At 38.6% G+C, this 25,862-nt stretch overlaps 1 protein-coding gene and 1 long non-coding RNA gene across 2 annotated transcripts; one reads left to right on the top strand and one right to left on the bottom strand.

Annotated features, from left to right (window-relative positions):
* Positions 1 to 180: 180 nt before the first annotated feature.
* LOC134212436 (CTP synthase) lies at positions 181 to 25,412 on the bottom strand. Its single transcript, XM_062690294.1, has 7 exons — positions 25,219 to 25,412; positions 23,148 to 23,517; positions 3,387 to 3,557; positions 2,563 to 3,319; positions 1,027 to 1,183; positions 823 to 964; positions 181 to 761 (listed from the first exon to the last, which is right to left on the bottom strand). The coding sequence occupies exons 2-7, from the start codon at positions 23,455 to 23,457 to the stop codon at positions 310 to 312; spliced, it is 1,989 nt and encodes a 662-aa protein (XP_062546278.1). The 5' UTR covers positions 23,458 to 23,517; positions 25,219 to 25,412; the 3' UTR covers positions 181 to 309.
* LOC134216552 (uncharacterized) lies at positions 4,871 to 5,890 on the top strand. Its single transcript, XR_009980723.1, has 4 exons — positions 4,871 to 5,119; positions 5,185 to 5,352; positions 5,414 to 5,517; positions 5,574 to 5,890. It is a non-coding gene; the product is annotated as an uncharacterized LOC134216552 (long non-coding RNA).
* Positions 25,413 to 25,862: the final 450 nt, after the last annotated feature.

The following is a 25,862-nucleotide window of genomic DNA, read 5'->3' on the forward strand; positions in this document are numbered from 1 at the left end:
CATGCTGACTCCCGGCATAGGCTAGGAATCCGATGAAATCGTTTTTTTTTATGCTGCAACGCTTCCGTATTGGAAGGTAGTCTCAGGAAGAACGTTCTGATACATTGGAGTTTTAGCAAACGAATGTTACATTCATTGATTTGAGAAACTATGACGGGAATACAATAATGTACGAAAATATTTGCTAATGCTCTCCCCATTTTATTCTTACTTTTTTCTTCACTTTGAGTGAATACTTTTTGAAAATATGGCTAATATTTAGCGAATAAAACCTTTGAAAACATTAAGTTGATTATCAATCAACGCTTTTCAATTGTCTTCATGGTGGCCATTAGTGACAGGCTTTGTCGAACCGTTGCATAGGCCATTTACTTCCGGGACTGGTTCCTTCGATAGTTTGAGTCGGTTTTGCTTATACAACTGTCCATCATCATCACTTGAACTCTCGCTCGTTATTGGCGCCGAGTTCAATAGCTTATTTCCTTGTTTCAAGTAGCTGTCTAATTTGCCTACAGACGCCAAGATAAGTCCCAAAAATGGAGGTGAGGGCTTTAGGGGCCGCGATAGGTACTCTGGATGGAATTGTGTCGCTACGTAGTAGGGGTGGTTTTCCAATTCAACGATTTCCATTCGCGTCTGTTCGGAATCGTGGCCGACAAATTTGAGCCCTTTAGCTTCCAATTGTGCCACGTATTTAGGATTCACTTCATACCTATGGCGATGTCGTTCTTCGATTTGGCTGACGTTACCGTAGAGTTGTTCTGCAGATGTAAAAGTATGATTATTTTTTTGATTACCTGATGGCATTTGAAAAGGATTTACTTATAATGCTTCTTCCTTCCTTAAACAACGTGGTTCGTTTTCCCAATCGCATTGAACCTCCCATGTATCCGGGATTATGTTCCGGCATTTCTATAACAAGTGGATGTTTAACATCTTCACATAATTCTGTGGAATTAGCGTCCTACAACAATGATAACACTCTTTATTTATTAGTAAACATTAAAGAATTGAAACCAAAACTACCTCTAGATTTAACACATTTCGAGCGAACTCGATTACTGCTGCCTGCAAACCAAGACAAATGCCGAGAAAAGGTTTCTTGTTCTCTCGACTCCATTGGCAAGCCCGAATTTTTCCTTCCATTCCACGCGACCCAAAACCCCCCGGCACAATTACGCCACTGGAATAAACGATAATAATCGAAACATCGATTAGCTCTACCGTAAAATGGGACTTCAAAGTCATTACAAATTGTTCAGTCATCAAGCTAATTTGTTAAAATTTTTTGGCCTTATGTACTAATCTCCTCCTGGCTGCAAAGTTACACCAATTTAGCCATAACAACCAAAACGGGTCTACTACGAAAGGCCGAATCACAAAAGGCCGAATCACGAATGGCCGAATCACAAAAGGCCGAAAGCAAAAAAAGGCCGAATGCACAAAAGGCCGAAACCACAAAAGGCCGAAATCACATAAGGCCGAATCACAAAAGGCCGAAACCACAAAAGGCCGAATCACAAAAGGCCGAAAAAAAATCGGCAGACCAACAAAGTGGACCGGAGCGCGCGCGCGCTCGCTCCGGTCCACTTTGTTGGTCTGTTGATTTTATTCAGACTTTTTTTTATTCAAATACCTACTTAATATAATTTAGAATATTCGAATTATTTTGTGATTTCTCAGTGAAGTCTTGTGAAGTAAGTTTCTCTTAAATTGGGAGAAAATGATATGCATTGAGAAACAGCGCGTTACCGCAAGTTATACAGCTTTTGGTCAAAAGCATAATAATTGAAAAAGGCTATTTCGTTTAGCTTCTGATGTCGCAATTAGATCATGAGTAGTGCGCATCATTAGCACAATGTACAACCAAGCATCATGAAGCGCACAACTCCTACATTGATGCAAATCGGCAATTCGATTCTGTGAGCCATGAATCCGGTGGAATTTAACTCGGGCTCTTGCATTAGATTTGGGAATTTAACTTTTCCCAAGACTACTGATAATGATTACTACGCCAGCAAAGGAAGAAAAAAGAGAGCTCTTGGATTACTCCGTTACTTTAAAGTGATAATATTTATACGTGTGTTCATGCTTTAATTACTGCAATGAAGATTGATCTATTATGCAATATATAAGGAATCAAATTGACTCTGTAAACACCTTCATGCAACTACTTACAATTAAAAAATAGAGCTTCGACGTTGAACTGACGTTAAATACCTCAACTGAATAAGATTGATTAGATCGCTGCTAGTAGTTGCAAAACACGTGGACAAGTTTTTCCTAATGGGGCAGTATAATAAAAGTAAACGTAAATTTGTGAATATTCCAAGTTCTCTTAATTGAAAGATTGAAACTTTTGTAATGATTCGGCCTTTTGTGTTATTCGGCCTTTTGAGATTCGGCCTTTTGTATCATTCGGCCTTTTGTGGTTCGGCCTTCTGGGTTTTCGGCCTTTTGTGGTATGCTAGAATATTTTCGGTCTTTTGTGATTCGGGCTTCTGTGGTTCGGCCTTTTGTGATTCGGCCTTTTGTACTGATCCCACCAAAACAATCACTTACTTGCTATTGGTGAGACTTTGCCAAGCCTCATAGTACAGGTGTGGCGTTTCCTGCTTCATTTGCCTCTCCAAATGGCAGGCTTCGATGAACTTTAGATCCAACTTATAACCGACGGCAAGCGATGCGTGCAGAAGCGACTTGGACAATGAAGCGTACGAATCCTCCAGCTTTGTATACTTTCCCACTAATGCAATGGTGACTTTCTTGTAAACGTTATCCACACGTTCAGCCAAGTCACGCCAGCTCTGCATGAGGCGCGCCGGCTTAGGCAAAGGAATTTCCAGCTTAAGCCTCTCGTTTAAAAACTCAACCACTCCCGCCTCTTCGATCAACAGCGGAACGTGGTATATCGACGAGAGATCGTGAATGCATACCACCTGTTCAGGAGCTACGTGACAAAAGTTACTTATCTTGTCCTGCACTTCACGCCCAATGGGTTTCTCAGAGCGACAAACGATGAGATCGGGGCTCAAACCCAGACCACGCAGCTCCCGGACACTTGCCTGGGTGGGCTTTGTTTTCGGCTCGCCGGTAGCTCTCGGCGACGGAACCAGTGATACGTGTGCGACGCAGAAATTTTCTCTCTTGACGCGGAACTGAAACTGGCGGAATGCTTCGACAAAGGGCATACCCTCAATATCGCCAATGGTACCGCCCAGTTCTACGATGCACACCTGCGGTTCACTCCCGTCCTTAACTGGATTTTTGGCCACGCGCTCTACCCATTCTTGTATGGCATCGGTGATGTGCGGAACCACTGTAGATCAGAAAACCCTGTTAGTTTGGATCCCTGCAATATCTAAGGATAATTGTGATATAATTACCTTGAACGGTTTTGCCGAGATAATCGCCGACGCGCTCCTTTTCAATGACCATCTTGTAGATTTTCCCGGTGGTGATGTTGTTATCGCGATGTAACGTAACGTCTAGAAATCGTTCGTAGTTTCCTAGATCCAGATCGACCTCTCCTCCGTCGTCCAACACATAGACTTCACCTGTAGTGCAGGATAGAGAATGGAAATGATAACCCGAATAATGCTAGGAAGTACAGCAACTGTTCGCTAACTGGGCTAAAACACCAGCCCAGTTAACCAATGCCGCTTTTTAACTGGGCTGACGAGGGAATTCGCGATGCATTGTTGTAATCGTGTTTTACATGAAGCTTAATGAATATTGTAGAAAATAAACCTAAGCTTGAAGCTAACTCACTTTCAAATACAAAATAAGTGTGTTAGCAAAGATAAACATTAGGGTGGCTCAAAAAACACTTTTTCAACTTTTTTGATGGGCCGTCCTCTTATTCGGTTTTATTTGATGCCCTGATGCTCTGGACAAAATTTCAGCCAAATCGGTCAACGTTTGGGCGGTGCTAAACTCGTTAGAAGTTTATATAGAAAAATGTATGCAAAAACATCCAAAAGCAGTGATTTGCAGCTGGGCGGCACAATTTACGATCAAGAACAATGATACTCATTCAGTTCTTGTAGAATTAAATACAGAATGTTATGCTGAAAACCACAAGAAGATTGGAGTTTATTAGGCAAAGATATTAGCATTTTACCGGAGTGTTGTAGGGGTGAATTTATTTCTTTTCAAAGGTAAAAGAAACGAAATTTGCTCAAACCCCACTTCAGAGAAATGCCAATAACTTAGCCGGTCAAACTCTAATCTTCTTGCGGTTTTCTGCATAACATTCTGTATTTAATTCTTCAAGATCTGAATGAGTATCATAGTTCTTCATCGTAAGTTGTGCCGTCCAACTGCAATTCACTCTTTTTTGATGTTTCTGCATACATTTTTGCATATAAACTTCCAACGAGTTTAGCACCGCTTAAACGTTGACCGATTTGGCTGAAATTTTGTCCAGAGCATCAGGGCATCAAATAGAACCGAATAAGAGGGCGGCCCATCAGAAAAATTGGAAAAAGTTTTTCCCAAACTAATTTGAGCCACCCTAATAAACATAATGTTATTATTTCTGTTATTAAAACTGAATGAAACATGTACTACATACAATATTTCCAGAAAAACGAAAAACGTAAAAAATGTTCAATAAACGGCAATAAAATGTTCGATAAAAGACACCAGCATGTTTCGGTCCAGTCTTAGATGTTGTTACGTTCGTAATTTAGGAGCTTAACTCACTCTTTTACGTTATGTGTGCAAACCAAAATACAAAAATAAACCTTGAAGCATAAGTTAACACCCAGCCGATGACAGTGTTATGACACCTTGCGGATCAAATGTTATGCTGCAAGGGATACTAGGATTGAATCCGAAAAAGCAACAAAGAATTTTCCTGTCGTTCGTGACTGAACGAAAATCCGTCATTTCCGTTCGCGGCTCACACATACCGTCTGACTGTCACCAGTGGGGACGAAGAAAAGATTCCGACTGCCACGCTCGCTGCATCGGTGGAGTGCTCCTGGACAACAAAAGGCTGGGCCGGAAAGCGAGGTCTCGGATAAACCCATCGTGTTCGTAAGACGGGAAAAAGTGCCACGCAGCCGATAAATCGCCAGATCATCAGGAGAGGAAACTCCAAACATAGCTCAAGGTTAGTCTATTTGGCGGTCGCGTAAAGAGCAGACCAATATCGGTTTCGATTTCGGCATTTTCCAGACAAGGGTTGACCATTCGGTTTGCCGTGACCGAATAAGACCGAGCGGGGTACACACCAAGAGCAGCAGAGGACTTGAGGCGGCACGGAAGGGACTTCTCCACAGTTACGGGTGCGGATAAATTCCCCCGCGCGGAGTGTGCTCGAGCGAAGTTCATTGAGCAAGCCAGGTTAGTTGTGAGACAATAATGCACGGATGGGCGTTTAATCCGTTATAATCCCGAAATATAGGCAGAACGTGCATAGGATCCAGCATACGGAAATTTCCTACCACAACGGATAGCGACCGGTAGCCAACGTATCAAACATTCGCCGTACAAGAGAGCCTCCTAGGAGTAAGTTTATCTGAAACGCAAATGATAAAACATATCTGACATAAACCGTTTGGCAGGGCTCTTGTTTGGGAATTGTTTTCGTTGCGGATTTTGGCGGAAACGGCACTCGGCGCCGACTGGATCAAGCCGTGCAAACAGAGGTGGCTTGAGGTGCGATCGACGGGCGACTCAAGGTGCGATTTTGGCAGCAAGCCATTCTCTCCCGACGATTGCAGTCCGGGAACAGGATCACACCCGCGCTGTGCACCAAGGCATTTCAGGACTCAGTCAAAGTGGCGACCGATGTGCGGTCCAAGTTTTTCCCCTAGTCGGCATCAATAGCGGGAGCAGTGCAGGTACGGGCTCATGGAGCGGTGTGTTTGCGAGGTGGCCGTACGCCGTGTCGTTGAAGAAGTTGAGATACACAGGGGAAATTGATGAAGAGCAGATAGAGCATAAGAAATAAAATGTTTGCACACAATTTATGTATGTCTTGAGGCGTTTTATGTTTACTAGCCGGTCCGACCCTTGCTCTTTGCCCTCTGGCAAGGTCGAATCCAACATTGGCGCCCAACGTGGGGCCTGTTACACTGGCGCCCAGCTAAAAACCCACAATGATACGAATGTAGATTTGAGATTACGACAAGTATCGATTTGCTTGTTTAGTGTGGGATTCATTTGATTTTTCGCGAGAATCATTTGTAATCCAATTCAATGTAGGATCAACAGAGTTAGTTTAGTGTAGTAAAGAATCTGATTATAGGACAATTTGCCAAGACTCGTTGGCGTTCAGGCACTTTTGGTAGGATTCGCTACCGTTATTGAGGTTTAGAATAGATTTAGTTTTTTGTGATTTGTGGCTTAGGTTAAGTTTTCAGTCTGTCAGTCAGATTTTTCGTCACTAGCTGACTTAAGAATTTTTCATGAATCGGCTCTCCGATTCATGAAAAATTCTGTGCTGTTGGATAAGGTTGTGTTACGGTTGGTTTTATTGTGCTCGTTTAGTTGTAAATATTCGATCAAGTCTGTATCGTTTGTGCTATTTTGTGTATGTTTTATTTGTTGATTCTGTGTCTGGACCAGGCTTGTAAAATGTCATTTGCATGTCATTTGACTAATTTGTTCATAACTTTCTTTAGAAGCCAAATTTATTCCATAATTTTGAATGAACTCATAACGCTTGAGTAGGGCTATATTTTTGTCCAAGGGTACATTGCTCTAAGTACATCTGAGGCTGGAGAGTGAAAACTCTCCAAAATGTCACGTGTCATTTGACATAATGTCATTTGGATGACATTTTGCCTCCCACGCCCCAGATTACATATTTACAGCAAAGTCTTGTTAGACAAAGTTGTAGGTCCATTCAAGCGCTATAAGTTCGTCGTACAACATGAATTGATAGCTACCTTCTGAAAAAAGTTCTGGGAAAATTATACAAACGAATGCAAATGACATTTTACAACACTGGTCTGGACTCAAGAGGAAAGCCCGAAAGTAGGCAATATAATGTTCAGTTGGGATTTGTCCCAAGTTCGTTCCAGACACAGACATCGAATCGTTGATGCCAAGTAGCATTAATTGATTCGAAGTGCCCAAATAGGATAAGAATCCTGTACAAAGGCTCAGCTATGAATACAGCAAACTAATTGCTGTAGACAAAAAGCGCAATACGCAATAAAAATATATTTGCGGGATTTGACTGATGGACCAAAATCTCATATGAAACCTCGGCATTTCCTCGGCATCGGAAAATGATAAAACCAATTGGTCAACAGGGTAATTGTGTTTACTTATTCATATTTTATCATTTGATTAAAAGAAGGCTTTTGGAAACACTGACTGATTTTGAAGAAGGGATCGTGGGTTTGAAAAGCCTTATTCCAGGCAAACGTCTTTTTCTAAAGAAGGAAAAACATCCATCGATTCCATGTTCCGGGCAAACGCATATTTTTAAAGAAGGGATCACACCCACCATTGCCTTATTCCGGGCAAATGCCTACTTTTAAAGAAGCAACACATCCACCATTCAGAAGGAAACACATTAATCATTGCCTTTCACTGGGCATACCATTATTCCGACGAAGGGTAACAATTGAACCGGTGCCAGCGAAAGTGGTACATAAACCATTTTTATCAATTTTGAGTTCTTTACTCCAACTTGAAATTTGTCATAAACTTCGCTTATTTTTCTCTACTATCTTTAGGCACATCAGTCATAACACGTTGGTACAGTTAAGTTGCAAAAAATTGCAAATATGAATTTATTATTCGATGTTTTTGGAAAAATGCGTCTCCTGAAAAATTTACTCAATGTAACATGTACCACTTTCGCTGGCACCGGTTCAATTATGATTGTTTAATACCCAGCAAATGCTTGCTTCCTATGCAAGATATTTCTGATGCTGTTCTTATTTATCCCAAATGTTGACTTCATGTCGAATGACCTTAGGCCAAATAGTGTTATGTTAATGGCCTGCTTCATTCAGGGATATGTCATTTTCAGGGAAATGTCATATTCTGGGATATGTGTATCGGGAAGTATCATTTTTGGGAAATATCATTTTAGTTAGTCATTTTTGGGGAAATGTTATTACCGGGAAAATGTTATTGTCGAGGATTTGCTATTTTTAAGGAATTCGGGCAATTTGTTTTCAAAGCATTGTACAATGTCAAAGAACCTTGGATGTACTAAATAAGAGGGATTTTAAATTAAGTCGTTTTCTAAACAATACCCAACCCCAATAAATACCCCCCCCCCCTTTCCATTTTAAAAGTTCCTTCCAGTCTCTATATAATAGTTTCTTTTGGGTAGAGATTACGTGTTTACGTGTTTGGTTTGAAGTGACCCATGCTATAAAAAGGTATGCTAAACTGTTCGTTCAATAAATATACAATCCCTCTCATTCAGCTATGACACTTCTACCCAGTCTGATATAGTCTTCCTTAGACAGATAATATGAGTTCCAAATTTGGTGGACATCGATAAATGGGTTCAGAAGTCATGCTGAATTCATTGATAACTAAACAATACCCCTCTCCCACACCCTCCCCTTTTCAAAATGACTTACTCATATCAACTAAAATCACTTCCTTAGGACAGACAATATTTGATACAAATTTGGTTCAAATCGGTCATGAGGCTCAAGATTTACATTGAGTTGATCGATTGCTAAACAATACCCCTCCCTTCATACCATCCCTCTTTTGTAAAGAGCATCCCTAACCTCCTATCGTCGTCTCCTAAAAATAAAGAATTTGTGTTCCAAATTCGGTTGAAATCGGCCAAGGGGATCAGAATTTACACTGAGTTGATCGATAACTAAGCAATAGACCTCCCCCCACACCCTCCCCCTTTTCCAAAGAGAATGCTTAACCCCATATCGTCCCCTCCTTAAGATAAAGAATTTGTGTTCCAAATTTGGTTGAAATCGGCCAAGGGGTTCAGAAGTTACACTGAGTTGATCGATAACTAAGCTATACCCCTCCCCCCACACCCTCCCCCTTTTTCAAAGAGCATGCTTAACCCCCTATCGTCCCCTCTGTAGGATAAAGAATTTGTGTTCAAAAATTAGTTGAAATCGGCCAAGGGGTTCAGAATTTACACTGAGTTGATCGATAACTAAGCAGTACCCCTCCCCCCACACCCTCCCTTTTTTCCAAAGAGCATGATCTACACCCCTATCGCCCCCTCCTTAATATAAAGAATATGTGTTCCGAATTTGGTTGAAATCGGCCAAGGGGTTCAAAAGATACACTGAGTTGATCAATAACTAAGCAATACCCCTCCCCCAACACACTCCCCCTTTTCCAAACAGCATCCCTAACTCCCCTATCGTCGTTGCTTCAAGATAAAGAATGAGTGTTCCAAATTTGGTTGAAATCGGCCAATGGGGTTCAAAAGGTACACTGAGTTGATCAATAACTAAGCAATACCCCTCCCCCAACACCCTCCCCCTTTTCCAAAGAGTATCTCTAACCCACCTATCGTCGTCTCCTTAAGATAAATAATGAGTGCTCCAAATTTGGTTGAAATCAGTCAATGGGTTCAGAAGTTATGCTGGAACATACATACAAACATACATACAAACATACAAACATTGAGTTTTATATATATATAATAATAATAATAATAATATAATAATAATAATAAGAAGAAGAAGAAGAAGAAGATAAAATAGATAAAATAATTGTAACGTGGGGCCTGTTACAATGTTTTCGGGTGGAAAACTTTCTCGACACTCTGGGCATAGTTTATTCATTGTCAGGCATAGAAAAGCTTTCAATTAATAACTGTGTACCTGATTGCTAATGCTAGTTGGAAACTAAATAGGAAACACAGTTGGAATAAAGATCCATTGAGGAAGAGAAGAAGATATTTCGATAATGTTGACTATGGGTCAACCTATTTTGTTTCCCACAAACCCTCAACAGATTGTATTGAAGGTTTAGGGTCATTTGGCCGAATGTCGTTTGGTCGAATGCCATTTGGCCGAAAGGGTCATTTGGCCGAATGCCGTTTGGCCGAATAGTTGAAATACGTTTCCTTACGAAGTGAGTAGTGAGAAGCAAGAAGGAAAAAGGAAGAAAGAAGAAGGAATAAGAAAGAAATAGAAAGAATAAGGAAGAAGGAAGACAGGAGAAGGCAAAAGGAAGGAAGAAGGAATGAGAAAGAAAAAAAGAAGGAATAAGAAAGAAAGCAAAAGGACAAAAGAAGGGATAAGGAAGAAGGGAGAAGGAGAAAGATGAAGGCAGAAGGAAAAAGGAAAAAGGAAGAAGAAAGAAGGAAGAAGAAAGAAGAAAGAAGGAAGAAGAAAGAAGAAAGAAGGAAGAAGAAAGAAGAAAGAAGGGAGAAGGAGAAAGAAGAAGGAAAAAGGATGAAGGATGAGGGAAGAATGAAGAAGGAAGAAGAAGGAAGAATGAAGAAGGAATAAGAAAGAAGAGAGAAAGAAGAAGGAAGAAGAAGGAAGAAGGAAGAAGAAGGAAGAAGGAAGTAGAAGGAAGAAGGAAAAAGGGAACAGGAAGAAGGAAACAGAAAAAAGGAAACAGGAAGAAGGAAGAAGGAAAAAGGAAGAAGGAAGAAAGAAGAAGGAAGAAGGAAAAAGGAAGAAGAAAGAAAGAAGAAGGAAGAAAGAAGTTGGAAGAAGAAAGAAGGAAGAATGAAGAAGGAAGAAGGAAGAAGGAAGAAGAAAGAAGGAAGAAGGAAGAAGGAAATAGGAAGAAGGAAGAAGGAAGCCGGAAGAAGCAAGAAGGAAAAAGGAAGAAGGAAGAAAGAAAAAAGGAAGAAGGAAGAAGGAAAAAGGAAGAAGGAAGAAGAAAGAAAGGAGAAGGAAGAAGGAAGAAAGAAACAGGAAACAGGAAGAAGGAAGGAAGAAGTTGGAAGAAGAAAGGAGGAAGAAGGAAGAAGGAAGAAGGAAGAACGAAGAAGGAAGACGGAAGAATGAAGAAGAAGATGAAAGAAGGAAAATGAAAGAAGGAAGAAGGAAGAAGTAATAAGAAGTAATAAGTAAGAAGGAAGAAGGAAGAAGAAAGAAGGGAGAATGAAGAAGGAAGAAGGAAGAAGAAGGAGGGTGGAAGAAGGAAGAAGGAAGAAGAAAGAAAAAAGGAAGAAGGAAGAAGGAAGAAAGAAGAAGGAAGAAGGAAGAAATAAGTTGGAAGAAGAAAGAAGGAAGAATGAAGAAGGAAGACGGAAGAAGGAAGAATTAAAAAGGAAGAAGGAAGAAGTAAGAAGGAAGAAGAAAGAAGGAAGAAGGAGGAATGAAGCAGGAAGAAGGAAGGAGGAAGGAGGAAGGAGGAAGGAATAATGAAGAAGGAAGAATGAAGAAAGAAGACGGAAGAAAGGAGAAGGAAAAATGAAGAAAGAAGTAGGAAGAAAGAAGAAAGAAGAAGGAAAAATGAAGAAGGAAGTAGGAAAAAGAACCCCTCGTAAACTGCACACTTAAATCATTTCACAGATTTCGGTGAATTTTGCTTCAATTCACCGAAATCTCAACAGCAGATATGTTCGGTAATTAGGGGTAACGGCTCAAACCTTGGCCCATTGTGCTACGGTTGAGCAAATTTATCGCTATAATTCTTCATATATTGCATTTCCAACCAGAATTATTCCACCAGCCGGCTTGCTTACATTTGGTTTTGATGCCAAATAGCAAAAAACGACTATGAATGTCTGCAATATCTCATTTAAGGTGATTATACAATCAAGCCAAGTGGTGAATTTTAAATTCACCACACGAGTTTCTACTCCTATTATCAAATATTCAAATCTAGCGTAATAATTGTCGTACAATGCTGAAATTAAAGTCGATTGTTTAGCATGAGTAAGGAAACGATCTACGAATGTGTTTCATCCCCATTGGCGTTGTGGTTCTCTCAATTTGTGCTCTTGAAAAATCACTTGAAAAAGCACGTGGTTTCCAAGATGGCCGATTTGTGGCTTTGTTGTATAACCACCTTAAACCAGCGAAAGTCTCGAGAGAAATGGACAAAATGTCGGCATCCTTGTTCCTATCAGGTGAATAATTTTTCAGCCCACTTGGGACAAGTGATTGTTGATTTCGAACATACGAAAGATAAAGATGGGTTGCTGTTTATAGTACCAGTCATTTTCCTTGCGTTGAATAAAGGCAGCATGCAAATAAATAGAGAAAATCAAATCATCTTATTGAGCGTGAATTCCAATTGGTTGCATGTAAAATACTACCACACTGATTGTGAGAGTGCGTTTTAGATTCCCCCAATAGCACGCTTACCAAAGACATGCTAACGAAAATACTATTATATGAATAATTTATTTCCCAAATATTTACCATATTTGCAAGTGAAGAAGTTTAGAAAAATAAAAACTGTATTGAAAACTGCAATTGCAAAAAGGCTACATGTTCTAGCCCCCATTTTGTGCCTTCAAACAAATTGCATACGTTAATTATTGGCTGCCGCATAATTTTGAGATTTACTGGTTTCATGGCAGTTGTGTTGCTCTCGCTCTCGCGATACTCTCAAAGAAACTTTTTTCCAAAACATAAACAATGCTTTAGGTGGGAGTGATGCATAACGCACTACTGAAGAAAGCCAATTGTAGAGCTTATTCTAGGCAATTTCTTGCTTTGTACTGTGCATAAAGAGTTATAACTGTGCCAACTACCTGATATTATTACACAATTATTAATAAATACAATTATTGGATGCTTGTTTTTAACTCTGCCTGCATTGAAGTTTCATGATTGGTAGGTGCGTTTGATTCCACTACTCTCTATATCGATCAGCTGTGGTGAATCCTCTCAAAACTCTCACGTGTTTCAACTTCCGGAGTTGAAAGTATGCTTTTTCGGTACCATTTTACAGATCTAAATACTTTTTGCAAGCAATAATAGATTTAAATTATGATGATTATGTATTTGTCAAGTAATTTGACTTGAAATTATTCACATGAAATGACGTTGAAAGTTTATTTAATGAAACATACAATCCATTGTATCTTTCCATTATTAATTGAGAAAATGTTTGTAGGATTCGTCCGAAAGATGTTAAAACTAAATATTCATACACTAATTGAATCATTTACTTGCGAAATTATAAAGAAAATGGTGTATCGAACCACGAAAGGTTGATGCTTGAATCGTGTTTGGAAGCCGTAAGGTAGGCTATTATTTTTGCTATGTTCTGCGAATGAAAGCGATTATATCGTGATTCGAGAAAAGCGTCGTTCACAAACTACATGACGTTTTATGATGTGGGGTAGAGGTGTGCGCCGGTCCGATATTCGTCGGCGGCGGCGTTTGTCAGAATTTTGGTCGGCGGCGGCGGCGTTTTCGGCGTCACGCCGATAGCCATTTTAGCCGGCGGCGGCGTGAATCGGCGTGGCGATTTTTTTCATTACGTTTTTCTAAGATTTTTTTCTACATTTTTTCGGAATATTTTTAAAACATTCAAACAAGGATCTTTTGAATTTCGCATGAAAAATTTAATGAACCTCTCCAGAAAAATCTATAAGTTTTTCCAAAATTGGGAAAATATTTTCGGATGGTTTGAAGTTTTGAGAAATCTTTGGAATTACCTAGAGAAGCTCTTTTGAATTCCCAAATAAAAATGTTTGGAATTTCAGCAGAAAATTCGTCGCAATTTACATGAGAAACTTCAGAATTTTCACAAAAAAATGTTCTTAACTTCTTCAGGAAAAACTTCATAAATTTATGAAAAGTTCCTGTTGAGTTTCTGTTGAGTATTCTTCCAAATTTACACAGAACATTATTGATAAGTGTAGTAGAGTGCGGGTGGTAGAATGGGTGTTTTACCGTTGGCTTTCTCAGTCTAGAATAATAAAGACGACTAGTCTGGCATGGCCAACGATAAAACAGTCAATTCTTAAGAATTTCCACGGAAGACTCTAACGAGTTTTCGAGAAAAATTCTCTGGAATTTTCAGGAGAAATTCTCCGTAAGTTTAACGGAAACTTCTTTAGAATTTCCGCTGAGGCTTGTTCAAAATATATCAACGAAAATTCTACGGGGAATTCTATGTACAGTAGACGTTTGATAACAAAAAGTTGTTTAACTGCAAAACTGAAATAACTGCATTTCGAAAGTTACATCAGTTTTGCATTTACCGGACAGCTGAGCTTCAAAACGTTGTTATAGTCGATGATAGCTGCATAGCGGTGAACAATCAGATGTAGAGATGGGCAAAACGGATCACATTGTTCAACGGATCACATTGTTCAACGGATCAGATTTGGATCATTCAGTTTGATGATCCGGATCATTCATACATACGGATCTTTGGAACATAATGTTAATAGAGTAGAATGCAAAATGATGAAACGGTGGCCATTCAGACTCACACTATTGATTGGACCTTACAAATAATAAATGTACCCCTTTCTCGCTTTCAAGCATATTAAACATGAATTAACAATAATCTTTTGATTTTGTCATTTCCTTATAAGTGATTAGATAAGCTGCTGATATGATGAAACGGATCTTTCAAAAAGTGAGCTACGAATCATTCACTCACACCAAAGATCCGGATCATTTCAACAGTTTCGGATCTAAACGCCCATCTCTAATCAGATGCACTTCTATTTTGACGACGTCTGACAATTGTTTGACGTTAAGAAAGCGTCGCAGTTATCGAACGCCATTCACCAACTGAAACGAAAACATGTTGCAGTTATCGAACGACTAGTGTAATGTAGTTTGACAAAAAACAGCCGAAATGGACATTCAGCCGAACTGGTAATTTGAAAACTGCAATTGCAAAAAGGCTACATGTTCTAGCCCCCATTTTGTGCCTTCAAACAAATTGCATACGTTAATTATTGGCTGCCGCATAATTTTGAGATTTACTGGTTTCATGGCAGTTGTGTTGCTCTCGCTCTCGCGATACTCTCAAAGAAACTTTTTTCCAAAACATAAACAATGCTTTAGGTGGGAGTGATGCATAACGCACTACTGAAGAAAGCCAATTGTAGAGCTTATTCTAGGCAATTTCTTGCTTTGTACTGTGCATAAAGAGTTATAACTGTGCCAACTACCTGATATTATTACACAATTATTAATAAATACAATTATTGGATGCTTGTTTTTAACTCTGCCTGCATTGAAGTTTCATGATTGGTAGGTGCGTTTGATTCCACTACTCTCTATATCGATCAGCTGTGGTGAATCCTCTCAAAACTCTCACGTGTTTCAACTTCCGGAGTTGAAAGTATGCTTTTTCGGTACCATTTTACAGATCTAAATACTTTTTGCAAGCAATAATAGATTTAAATTATGATGATTATGTATTTGTCAAGTAATTTGACTTGAAATTATTCACATGAAATGACGTTGAAAGTTTATTTAATGAAACATACAATCCATTGTATCTTTCCATTATTAATTGAGAAAATGTTTGTAGGATTCGTCCGAAAGATGTTAAAACTAAATATTCATACACTAATTGAATCATTTACTTGCGAAATTATAAAGAAAATGGTGTATCGAACCACGAAAGGTTGATGCTTGAATCGTGTTTGGAAGCCGTAAGGTAGGCTATTATTTTTGCTATGTTCTGCGAATGAAAGCGATTATATCGTGATTCGAGAAAAGCGTCGTTCACAAACTACATGACGTTTTATGATGTGGGGTAGAGGTGTGCGCCGGTCCGATATTCGTCGGCGGCGGCGTTTGTCAGAATTTTGGTCGGCGGCGGCGGCGTTTTTCGGCGTCAGGCCGATAGCCATTTTAGCCGTCGGCGGCGTGAATCCGCGTGACGATTTTTTCATTACGTTTTTCTAAGATTTTTTCTACATTTTTCGGAATATTTTAAAACATTCAAACAAGGATCTTTTGAATTTCGCATGAAAAATTTAATGAACCTCTCCAGAAAAATCTATAAGTTTTTCCAAAATTGGGAAAATATTTTCGGATGGTTTGAAGTTTTGAGAAATCTTTGGAATTACCTAGAGAAGCTCTTTTGAATTCCCAAATAAAATTGTTTGGAATTTCAGCAGAAAATTCGTCGCAATTTACATGAGAAACTTCAGAATTTTCACAAAAAAATGTTCTTAACTTCTTCAGGAAAAACTTCATAAATTTATGAAAAGTTCCTGTTGAGTTTCTGTTGAGTATTCTTCCAAATTTACACAGAACATTATTGATAAGTGTAGTAGAGTGCGGGTGGTAGAATGGGTGTTTTACCGTTGGCTTTCTCAGTCTAGAATAATAAAGACGACTAGTCTGGCATGGCCAACGATAAAACAGTCAATTCTTAAGAATTTCCACGGAAGACTCTAACGAGTTTTCGAGAAAAATTCTCTGGAATTTTCAGGAGAAATTCTCCGTAAGTTTAACGGAAACTTCTTTAGAATTTCCGCTGAGGCTTGTTCAAAATATATCAACGAAAATTCTACGGGGAATTCTATGTACAGTAGACGTTTGATAACAAAAAGTTGTTTAACTGCAAAACTGAAATAACTGCATTTCGAAAGTTACATCAGTTTTGCATTTACCGGACAGCTGAGCTTCAAAACGTTGTTATAGTCGATGATAGCTGCATAGCGGTGAACAATCAGATGTAGAGATGGGCAAAACGGATCACATTGTTCAACGGATCACATTGTTCAACGGATCAGATCTGGGTCATTCAGTTTGATGATCCGGATCATTCATACATACGGATCTTTGGAACAAAATGTTAATAGAATAGAATGAATAGAATGCAAAATGATGAAACGGTGGCCATTCAGACTCACACTATTGATTGGACCTTACAAATAATAAATGTACCCCTTTCTCGCTCTCAAGCATATTAAACATGAATTAACAATAATCTTTCATTTTGTCATGCCCTTATAAGTGATTAGATAAGCTGCTGATATGATGAAACGGATCTTTCAAAAAGTGAGCTACGAATCATTCACTCACACCAAAGATCCGGATCATTTCAACAGTTTCGGATCTAAACGCCCATCTCTAATCAGATGCACTTCTATTTTGACGACGTCTGACAATTGTTTGACGTCTAGAATGCGTCGCAGTTATCGAACGCCATTCGCCAACTGAAACGAAAACATGTTGCAGTTATCGAACGACTAGTGTAATGTAGTTTGAACAAAAATGACATACAGCCGAAATGGACATTCAGCCGAACTGGTAATTTGGCCGAAAAAATCGTTTAACCGAATAGATCATTTGACCGAAAATACCGTTAGGTAGAAATGGTAATTTGGCCCAAAAATGTCTTTTCTGCAAAACAACCCTTCTGGCCGAACGGCATTTTCTGTCAAATGACCTATTCGGTTAAACACCTTTTTTGCAAAATGATCAATTCAGCCGAACGACACTTTTCAAAGAAGGTTGCAGAAAGGACATTTTTTGGCCAAATGGCTCTTTCTACCAAATGAAATTTTTTACCAATTGGCATTTTTGGTCAAATGTATATTCGGTCAAACGATTTTTCCACCCGAACGGCATTTTCACCCAAATGATCTGTTGTGGTAAACAACTTTTTACCAAATTTTCCTTTTGGTTTTACATCGGTTTCAGCCGAACTACATCTTCGGTCAAATCAGTTTTGATCCGATAACAGTTTCCGTGATACGTTTGATAAATGGTGGCTGGATGTCTTTTGCCTTGAAGTCCAGCATCGACTTAAAAATAGAATTTTGTTCAATGGTCATTTGACAAAAAGACCATTTCGTCAAACAAGTGGCCATTTCTGACCATATTAACAGTTCAGTACGAGGTTCAGTCATTGAAATTTGGAAGTATGGCTCATTCTGTCAAAAAATGGCCCAAATGGCCCATTCTGTCAAAAAATTATTTCTGCTGAACGGCATTTTGACCAACGATCGTTTTGGCCGGACAAATTGTTAGGGCAAACGGCTTTTTCGGCCAAATTACCAGTTCGGCCGTCTGCCACTTTCGGTCAATGGAACTTATCAAGAATTTCTAATCGAAAATAGAAAGAATCTTCTGTAGAAATCCAAAAGCAATCCTCAATGGCTATGCCAAACTAGCCGTTTAATGATGGACTTCTCCCTGCGAAAAAAAAAACACTCTACACGCAGAAAAACTACGTTAAAAACAAACATATTCTTGGTAAATCTAAACATAAATTCAGTTTGTTCTGGCATCAAAAATAAATCTGTTTGGAACAAACATATTGTTGCATTTGAAGCGAACATAAACTTTTTATTGAATCAAATGTGCGTTTCAAGTTGTTTTAACCAGCTAAATGTTTGAAGCAAACATGGATATTATTGTTTTGGTTCGCCCCCCTTATTATATTCTCTTATCAATTCTACCAATTTTCATATTCTGGTAGCATTTGACTACCAGATTTCACAATTCCAAACGTTCATATTTCATTTACTTACCTTCCTGTACCTGAAAAACATCCCTATCCTCAATTTGGAAGCAAGAAAACATATGCTTCTACTTTTGCTCCTGCTCCTCTGCTGACTTCCGATCGGATCCGATCCGAACTCGAGTTTTTGTTTACTTTTGCAAGAGCGAGCGAGGGACTGTCCACTAGTGTATGTATAAAACAAACAGGAATTCAATTTGGTTTTAAAAATAAATATGTTTGATTCAAACATATTACCATTTTGGAAATAAACATGTATATTTTTGAAGCAAATGGATGAAATTTGTATCCGTGTAATAAAGGATAAGGATAACTAACCGTCTTAACTAATCTAGATTAAAGAAGTCAACATTAAAGGATTAAAGCATCTCCTTTACTAGTCACAATTTTCTGTGTGTATTACCAAGAAAACTCAACAGAGACTCAATAGGAACTTTCTGTGAATAATTCGAATATTTTCCTGTAGAAATTTGGAGCAACTTCCCGTAAAAACTCTGAAGAGATTCTCACGTAAATCCCAAACAATTTTCCTTGGTAAATTTTTCGAAACTTGAAAATAGTTCACGAATTTTTCAGCCAAAGGAACTGTTCGAGCAAAGGACATTCTCGGCCAAATATCTTTAGGCTAAATGTCCTTAAAAAGTCTGATAACATAATAAGAGCATATGAAACATATTTTGATTTTGTCATCAAATTGATTCATAATTTGTTTTCAAATCTGAGTAAATCATCATGACTGACTACATATTTTGATCTCAAGTTTGCTGTAGATTACTAAATTAAATGATATGACATTAAATTGAGTACTTATTTTGCTATCAGAAACCAATATCAAATTTAGTTTTCGATTTGCTCTTATCGACAGCAGAAATAGTTTTGATTTGATGTCACAGTAAGATAATTCTGTAATACGTTTTGTTATTTTAATTAACGATCAAAAAGATGTTTACTTAATTCTATGATTTCACAGCATTAAAACAAGTTATCGATTTGCTCTGAAGCTTTGCTCGGGTAGGCTTCTACCAAATAGTCTTTTCGGTTAAATGATTCGGCCTAACAACTTTCAGCCTTGTAACTTTCTACCGAACAGCTCTTTTCGGTTCAAAAATTGAATTTCGATTAGATTTTTTTTTGGATTTCAACTGGAACTCCTTCGCAATTTTTACGAAGGTTCAACAAGATATTGTATGGAATTTTCATGGACATAATTGGTATCTTCACGAAAAATTCTTTGGAGTTTCAACGTAATGTTGTGAAGATCTATCAGGAAATTATACGGAAAAAGCACTGAAGCTTCGAAGCTTTATTTAAATCGGCGTGGAAAATTATAGATCAGCGGCGTGACAATTTTTAAACGGCGGCGCGCCGACGCAAAAATGTCGGCGGCGGCGGCGTGTCAAAAACTGTCGGCGGCGGCGGCGTGGCGCGGCGGCGCACACCTCTATGTGGGAGGATACTTGTCTGTGCATTAAGGACTTTATAAATTTCAGAACTCTACCATACATGAAGCATTACTAGAGGCTTGGTGTGGGTTGAGTTTAGCGTTATGTAATTTGCGAGTGAAACTTAAACGCTGAGTGGATTAACCCAGAGTCTATCTATATAATAAAAACGAAATGGTCTGTGTTCGTATCCGCATAACTCGAAAACGGCTGGATAGATTTTCCACATTCCTTCAGCAAATATGTCCGTTATAGTTTCCGACGGGTTTTTATGATATGTTTCATTCGAAAATCACAAGTAAGGGTGGAGAAATTATGAAAAACTTAAATTAAGATATTTCGCATGGGCAGCTCAGAACGCGCATTTTCGCCTGCTATGCAGAACAACGTCTGCCGGGTTGACTAGTCTTCTATATAATAAAAATGAAATAGTCTGTGTTCGTATCCGCATAACTCGAAAACGGCTGGATGGATTTTCTTCCCTCCTTCAGCAGATATATTCGTTAGAGTTTCCGACGGGTTTATATGATATTTCCTGATGTGAAAATTATTAATAAAGCTTAGTAAATGGACAAAAACTAAAATTAAGATTCATATGGAAATTTCGCATGAGCAGTTCACAACGCGCATTTTCGCCTACTATGCAGGACAACATCTGCCGGGTCGACTAGTTATATATAGAGTTACGCAAAGAGTGAAGCCAAATCTACCTATTGAACTGTCAAACCGTCTACCTATCGAGCAAAGTAAACAAATGCTTGTTGGTATGGCGGAAGTATTGTTATCGCCTGATGATTATTATGGCGAATTAAAACTCATGAATTTAAATGTATTAGATTTGTTTTAGAAACAGCTTCAAAAAACTTCAAATCACCCCCCAATAAAGTTGCAACAAGAAACACACGTGTTTGCACTCTGTAGGCGACTTTGGTTATCGAATTAAAATGCTTTAGAAGTGATCACTCCCGTGAAGTCACTTGAAGGGTTGAACAAAAATGAAAGTTTTCAACATAATAACAAGAGCATCATTCAGAATAAGAGTAAGATGATCCTCTTTGCGCAACTCTATATAATAGACTCTGGATTAACCTATTTTTACAAAAATTCTCAGCAACCTAATCGCAAGCATCGGATATTCTATATGCAGTTTTCGGTTATTTTCTCCAGTACTGGTTATTGGTGAGAATGTTTTGATTTTAGAGTTTTAGAGCTATACTAACGTAGTGCTACAAATCGAAAGCGCATGCCACCATTTGGCTACGGGTGCCCCCAGTATTGTCCAAAAAAGTTTTGGTTAATTATATCCCCATACTAATGGTAATTGTGGATTAAAAATGCTAGCTGACATAGTGTGGTTGTTATCCATTCATCTGATGTGCGAAAGCAGGTATGTTCATTCAGAAAACACTTATATTGGAAGAAAAGAAAAACTTTATCACAGCCAGCCTGCATAAGTCAACGAATCATGGCTGCTAAAAAACCGAGTCAAAGTGATTTTTCACGTAAGATAATTGCTTTTAATAGTTTAAGAAGTTTATAAATCTAGAGTTATGAAGCAGATATATGTTTTATACACTTTTCTAAAGAAGCAGTGGTTAATATCTCCCTACAAATCGACGTATTATCGCTGAAATATTGATTAATTTGCGTGATGAGCCAATGTTACATCCAGGGCCAACATTACCGCCGGTTACCCTATTTCACCAAATTTTCGGCGATTTTTCCTTTGTTCAACTGTCAAAACCACCGAAAATCTGTAAAATTATTCACCGAACAGTTCTGCTGTTGAGATTTCGGTGAAATTTCAAAGAAATCTGCGATTTATTTTAAGTGTGTGAGGTCAATTTTTTTTTTTACTATTCGGCCAAATGGCCTGACACCGTATTGAACATATTGAATTATAAGTAGGAAGGAGGTCCATTTGGGCAGCACCCCCCATTCTTGCCCGCAAGGTTAATAACTCGGCCGTCTTTCAACCATATGACTTGATTTTTCGTACATCACTAGAAATCTGCAAATGCTAATTGTGTACTAAAATTTAGTTCTAATGCGCCCAAGTAATAAGCGGTGCGAACGGGAATGGGAGGTGCCCTAATACAAAAAGTGCGTGAGCTAAGGTTCTTGCAGTAGTTTTCACTTTTTAAAAAACCGTGTAAAAAACTTCGTAAAGAATTCCGCGTGAATTCAAATATCGACGTAAAAAGCGACCCCCAGTATACAAATTCATAATAATTGGGTTTATTCTACGAGTCGAGTGACGTGAGGTGAGTCCATTTTCGCAACTCTCACGTGACGTGACCATGTTATTCAAATGGGGCTATACGACTCTTCTCATGTCATTCGAGCAATCTCACGTCACTCCACTCGTAGAATAAGCCCAAATACTATTCTCACTTGTGTTAAGACATGTCAGTGCAAGTTAGTTGGACTTTCAGAGCAAATTATATACCTACAACTTATAAATCGAAATTTTCACCTTTTTCGATGTCGAAGAAGAGGCGGAAAAATAATATAAACAAATTTTGCACAGGAAAGCAATCAAATTAAATTTGGAGCTCCTTCAAAAAAATCTAAAAGTAATTAAAAATGCATAGCAGTGCGAGGTGGGACTTTTCTTATCCTTGGGCTTATTCTACGAGTGGAGTGACGTGAGATTGCTAGAATGACGTGAGAAGAGTCGTATAGCCCCATCTGAATAACATGGTCACCTCACGTGAGAATTGCTAAAATCGACTCACCTCACGTCACTCGACTCGTAGAATAGGCCCACCTGTATAATGAACACACAATTTTGATTTTTAATTTTATTTTGTGTTATCAACACACGTTCGAGCCCGAAGCGAATGTTCATTCGAGTGCGGCAGCATGGATAAACATCTGCTCGGGACTGCACCTTGAATACTGCTGATAAGTAAAATATCTTTTCTTCAAACGCAACTTAATTTTCTATACTATTCTATGATTTTAAAGTTTATTTCTCTTGGCATATAGGGGAAATATTCCGATCTCCATCTCACTGTACATATATCCATCTCATCGCTAAACAAAGAAATACGGCACCAAATTCGTCGTTTCTTTTTGTCAACATGCGTGCTCACTGTTGAAAAAAATCAGAAAAATAATAAACAAACCAAATTCCTTTCCATTGCTTTGTTTTTGATGGGATTGAAATAGGAGCTATGAGATGAAGTGGCGAACCGTTCCCCTACGACATTTTTACCATTCACAGAGAAAAAACGGAAACGTAATAACAAACAGAAATCACCCCACCAAATGATATGATGGCCTAGGGGAAAAGCTATAAATAAATGCATCTTTCTGAAAAACAAAACCTTCCTCGTCACCCACTAGCCACTTACTTACCATGCTCGTACGGCGAAAAAGTTCCCGCGTCGATGTTAATATACGGATCGATTTTAATCGATGTGACGGCAATCCCGCACGCATTAAGCAACGTGCCAAAGGAGCTAGCGATGACACCCTTGCCGACGCCACTGATGACACCCCCGGTAACAAGAATGTACTTCATAGCTGCTGCTCTTGCTGCTACTGTTGGGGCTGATTGGAAGGATGATCGCCTCCTGTTCTGCGGAGAAACTGTTGCTGCTATCGACGCTCTTCCGCTCGACCGGACTAGCAGTTTTTTCAGTAGAGCTGGGGCACGGTTGCACATGCAACGCTGACGTTTGCACTCAGCTCTCGAGTGTACCACGTGGTGTCAAGGGCGCTTTCCCTAAAACGAGTCTTCAATTAGAAACACTACTCAGTAAACAAACGGCGCGCGATGATAAACACAAAGCAGGGAAGTGCTGAGACGTAATTCACTTTATGTCTTTGCTGCAGGGCTGGTGGTAGAGAAAGTAACCAATGTTGTCGGGAAAAGTAGTTATTATAGTACCTATAACAATCAGGCAAATGTTTAATTTGAAAAACAAACAACGTTTTGGTTGTTTCAAACTGGACTACTTTTTCTCCGTGTACAACCCAATTGGGCTGCACATTTGAGTTTTTCTGATAAAAATAGTACAGTAATATCTTGATTTTATTACCCCCTGGTTAATTTTGAGTGATAAAATAGGAAATCTGACAAAATCCGCATTTTTTTATTTTGTTTTCACAAAATATGTTGATGTGGCAAAATACGTCAATGGAACCCCTAATTTATTGTCGAAATGGCAACATTCTTGACAGGTACTCAGAAGTGATTACAGTAAAACCTCCATGAGTCGATATTGAAGGGACCATCGACTCAGGGAAATATCGAGATGTGGAATACCCGCATAATTACAAACTGTACATGGATATTTTCCCGTGCGGTCGACAATAGTATCCTTTACTGTTGACAAGTGTAAATGAACAATCTCATATAAAGTTTTAACAGTTTGTGGTACGGTTATTTGACAAATAACAATATGTTGAATGGGTTGTTAAGTTATGTCACCATAAAAAATCGTCTGTTTTCGCGTGCAAAATTTTCGCTCAACAGTATGATAAAATGTTGACATATAATGCAGGAAATAAAGAACATTTTAGAGACAGCATGTTATATGTTGACATTTAGTGATGATGTCGAGCAGTTATGGTTGAATCGATCGAAAAGTATTCGATAATCGCAACGTAAACTGTGAAGCTATATCTTACATCGTAATAATGATTCTGACCATATAACATGTTGTTTTTTATTATGCGGGTATACAATCCTAGGGATGCTGTTTGAAGGGACCATCGTAATCCAGAAAATAATTTTTAATATGGAATAATTTGCTTCCATGAGTCGATATCGAGTCATATAGAACATCGACTCATGGAGGTTTAACTGTAATAAAAAAAATCAGAGGCGGTGAAAGTTATTTCATGAAAATTATTATTGTTTGCGGTATTATTTATAAAAACAAAAATAAACTAAAATTTTCAAATTGTTTCGGGATAAAAACCTTAAAGGTTCCCCCAAACACACCCGGCGCGATTCTATCGCTTGGCGACTGTGATACTGTCCCCTTTGGTGTGAAAGCGTAAATGAAACATTGCCTGCAGTGACCCAACGATAAAATCGCGGCGGCGGCAATGAAATCTCATAGATCGGGGGGAGCCCTGTGGAAAGCTCTATCCGGTCTTTGTTTTGATTCTAATTTTTATTTACATTTTTGTAAGCAACTTCGCACAGCTGTGTTGGTGAGTTACTGAAAGGAAGTTTGCTCGATCGAATATCGCGATTCTTGGAATCATGTTCCATGCTACATTCTTCTTCCGCTGATTTATTTTGCATTTGCCAATCACATCACATTATACAATATTATTCAACAGAAATAAGTTCAGGCTCAAACAATTAAAACCAATAGATAATCCAATCGAGTTTGGTTTCAATGTTTTGATTATTCTAACCTCCCATGGCTACCTGAAACCCATGTGATAATGTGCTAAATATTCAACTCACAGTAATATCCACAACAGCAGCGGAAAACACTCAATCTTTATCGAAAGAATTGCACCGAAATAATAGTTTACCAATATCCTAACAATCGAATCACGGGAACTTGTTTTAAGAGATTAATAAGAGTTTAAACCAGACAACATTTGCAACTTTTGAACTTCCGCACTTTGGGACTGCAACACCGAACACAGACACTTTTTGCGCGCTTAGAGATGTCGCAAAATAATCGATTACTTCGATTAATCGATTCATCGTTGTGATAATCGATTAATTTTTAATCGATTAGGGTAACTGTCCAATTTTGGACCCTAGAGGAAGTGCATCCCAATATTTTTTTTTTTTTTTTTTTTCTTTATTATTGTACGTGGATTTCCCTATTGGACCCGACCGTTCGAAATAGTCGCTCCTTGAACGGTCGTTGAAATCGCCGTTTTCACCTTCACACCCATCTTCATAGTAAAATCTGTCAAAACTGACAAGTCTGCCACGTGTTTTTTGCTGTTTCCCTCGGACTTCTCTTTCTTTTTCCGATGTTTTGACATCTGTTTTGATAGACAAGGAGCAAAAAACAAGGTCATCTACCAAACATTTATTGAGTTTGGCAAACCTTGCTGGAGAAGGGAACGTTTGAAATAGGCAAGTAAACC

This window comes from Armigeres subalbatus, chromosome 2, assembly GCF_024139115.2.
Source record: "Armigeres subalbatus isolate Guangzhou_Male chromosome 2, GZ_Asu_2, whole genome shotgun sequence".
Lineage (NCBI taxonomy): Eukaryota > Metazoa > Arthropoda > Insecta > Diptera > Culicidae > Armigeres > Armigeres subalbatus.

Coding starts and splice junctions, on each gene's coding strand:
- LOC134212436 (XM_062690294.1), bottom strand. CDS start 23,457: ATGTGCAACCGTGCCCCAGCTCTACTGAAAAAACTGCTAGTCCGGTCG. Junction 965..1,026: donor GAAATGTGTTAAATCTAGAG/GTAGTTTTGGTT, acceptor TCATTGTTGTAG/GACGCTAATTCCACAGAATT. Junction 762..822: donor GGAAGGAAGAAGCATTATAA/GTAAATCCTTTT, acceptor TTACATCTGCAG/AACAACTCTACGGTAACGTC.